A 2,533-nucleotide genomic window follows, 5' to 3' on the forward strand; every position below is an offset into this window, starting at 1 on the left:
GGACGGGACTGAGGAGGATGCTCATTAGGAAACAGCTGCAGTAACCCAGCCTTGGGCCACGCTGGGCAGAGCGGAGGTGGTGAACAGGGGTCAAATTCCGGAAATATTTATCAGTGAGGCTTTCAGCGTATGTCCTTCATCCCTCCTTGATGAATAATATCCAATTTGAAGGAAAGTTATTTCCTTTCTCTGAAGGCTCAAGGGCTTGCAGTTTTACATGAAGCCAAGTGCATGTACAGAACCTGTCCTGAGCCTTGAGTGCTTGCTGTACATTCGAACTTATCTTCACCATTTTGAAGAAAATAGCTAGTTTCAATTTTTACCCTACAGGTTGTCAATCTTCATATATGGCAGCCCCAAACACAACATGAAACCTTATCTATTGTTTCCTAAAAGATTTTTAAAAAGGAAACCGAAACATTTCACATCATGCTCGGTGTCACTTCTGCTAGGACTTATAAGTCCATGTCTCTCTGCCTTGGCCAGTTCAATCCAGGTCCAACCTTTTCGTTAACTCATGATTTATTGCTGTTGAATGATTCCTTTTTGCCAAGTTTATAAACTTAACTGTTCTTTTTATATAATTCCTACTTTGTACATTAAGCAACAAGACAGTAAATTTATTGTCTATGAATCGTACCTTGAAAAATTACATCAGTGCAAAGTGATTGCCTTTCAGCCTCCATAGCCAATCAATTAATTATTCTGGAGGAGTTTATATGAGGTCATAGGATGATAATATATATAAACAGGGGTCACAGAATGAGAAAGAACAAGTTGAAAGTTCTCTACAACAGACACCCAGAAGGAAGATTTCCGTCTTACCAATCATGTATAAGCTGGCCTCTTGCTGTTTGATTGTCGTGGGGCTCTTAAACCCTCTCCTCTCTCTTCCTATCACTGATTCCAGGGAAGTGTTCCTTCAGCTCTCAGGTAAGATTGTTTCCCCTTATGTTAGTCTTCAAAGAATCTTTGTCAGTTTTTTAAATGCAATGCTAGAGATAATGTGGAATCCCTACTGCACATTTTGGATTTAGTAATGGATATAGACTTTTCTTTCTAAAATGTAGAAAATGAGTAGCATTGCTTATTTCATGTCACCTCTGTAATTAAAACTTTTGGTCATATTTTTTTTCCAGTTTAAAAAACTGCACTAAATTTAAAACTCACCACTTTTACTTTTTGTTTTAAATGAACTGGTGACTGTACAATAGGTTGTTCAATGATAGATTAATACTGTTTGTTGTATTTTATATGAAATTAAAAGCAATAATTTGATGTGTTGCATACAACATTTTTAAAAATAATAAAGTGTCAGCTGGAGGAAGGGATAGAACAAATTCCCAAATTCATTTATCTTTTCTTTTTGATTTATGTTCTTTCAGCTTATGTCCAAGTCAAATTTTAAAAAGCTCTATCAGTCAACTGGATACCTACTTTGCTATAATCTCTTTAATTTAGTTTAAAAAATGAAAAGGTTGGGTAATAAGTTCCATAAATAACTTTACTAAATATAATCTTTTCTTTAATTTTGGATACTTTTTTTTTAAATTAAAAAACATAGATGCTTTTCTAAGCCACTGATTTTAAGAGTGTTCATCTCTAAAATTTCTTCCAGGCAGCTTTCTGGTACTTTTCAAGCACTGTTAATCTTGCCTGCATTCACTATCAGTCAACTTCTGGGTTACTGAGCTCATAACTGGCAGTCATCTTTCAAAAACCGAACTTTACTGAATCTCAGACATTTTTAAAGGGGTAGTAAAAATCTTCCCTCTTTCAAGAAATCAAGGATGAATATTTGGATATTACTGTCATCTTCAAAAATTTACACATAATTATTAATTTTATAAATAGATTAAACAACTGTAGCATCTCAAATTCTAAACAGGTGACAACTCTATAGTTTTTGACAGACTTTTTTCTTTCTCTCATTTTTTTGGTTCTCCATAAACGCTGTGAATATGCTCAGATGCCTTTATAATGGTTTCACTGTCTTCCAATCAAGGTTGTAGGCTAAATATTTGTAAACCTGCAGCAAGCTGTTACACACGGCCTCTCATCCCGACTTCCAGAGTAACCCCTGGCCAAGAGGCTGCTCCTGAGGCCAAGTCTCCACTTCCCAGATCTTACCCGCACTTAACCAACATCTTCACACTTTAGCATCCACCTCATACACACTTACCATCAATCGTATATGCCATTTAGGGGACCAAGTTTCACGTTGGAAATGTCGCATGAAGTCCCTTAAAGATTATTTTGGAGCCTGTTCTTTTCTTATTATAATTGTGTCTAAATTTTGAATCTAGTAAGAGGTATAATAATTGTGTCTAAATTTTGAATCTAGTAAGAGGTGATATCACCTTATTTGTTTTATAGCAAGAACATAAACACTTTTTTTCTCTCCAATTTCACCACTCAACTATCTAAAAGGAAAAGGCAATAGGCAGCAGATAAACAGAAATGAAAAATCACTTTTTTTTTTGTAATGCCAGAGAGAACATGTGCATCTACTCACATGAGAGAGAGAGGGAAA

General features: G+C 35.4%; 1 protein-coding gene across 1 annotated transcript in view; it reads left to right on the forward strand.

Moving 5' to 3' along the window:
* Nucleotides 1-830: 830 nt before the first annotated feature.
* Nucleotides 831-2,533, forward strand: part of UTS2 (urotensin 2) — a 6,536-nt gene continuing 4,833 nt past the window's right edge. Inside the window, exon 1 of the mRNA XM_006145385.3 lies at nt 831-933. Within this exon, the coding sequence (XP_006145447.1) occupies nt 831-933 (103 nt within the window). The remainder of the gene's footprint in view (nt 934-2,533) is intronic.

Source organism: Tupaia chinensis, unplaced genomic scaffold (genome assembly GCF_000334495.1).
Source record: "Tupaia chinensis unplaced genomic scaffold, TupChi_1.0 Scaffold000146_1, whole genome shotgun sequence".
NCBI classification, from domain to species: domain Eukaryota; kingdom Metazoa; phylum Chordata; class Mammalia; order Scandentia; family Tupaiidae; genus Tupaia; species Tupaia belangeri.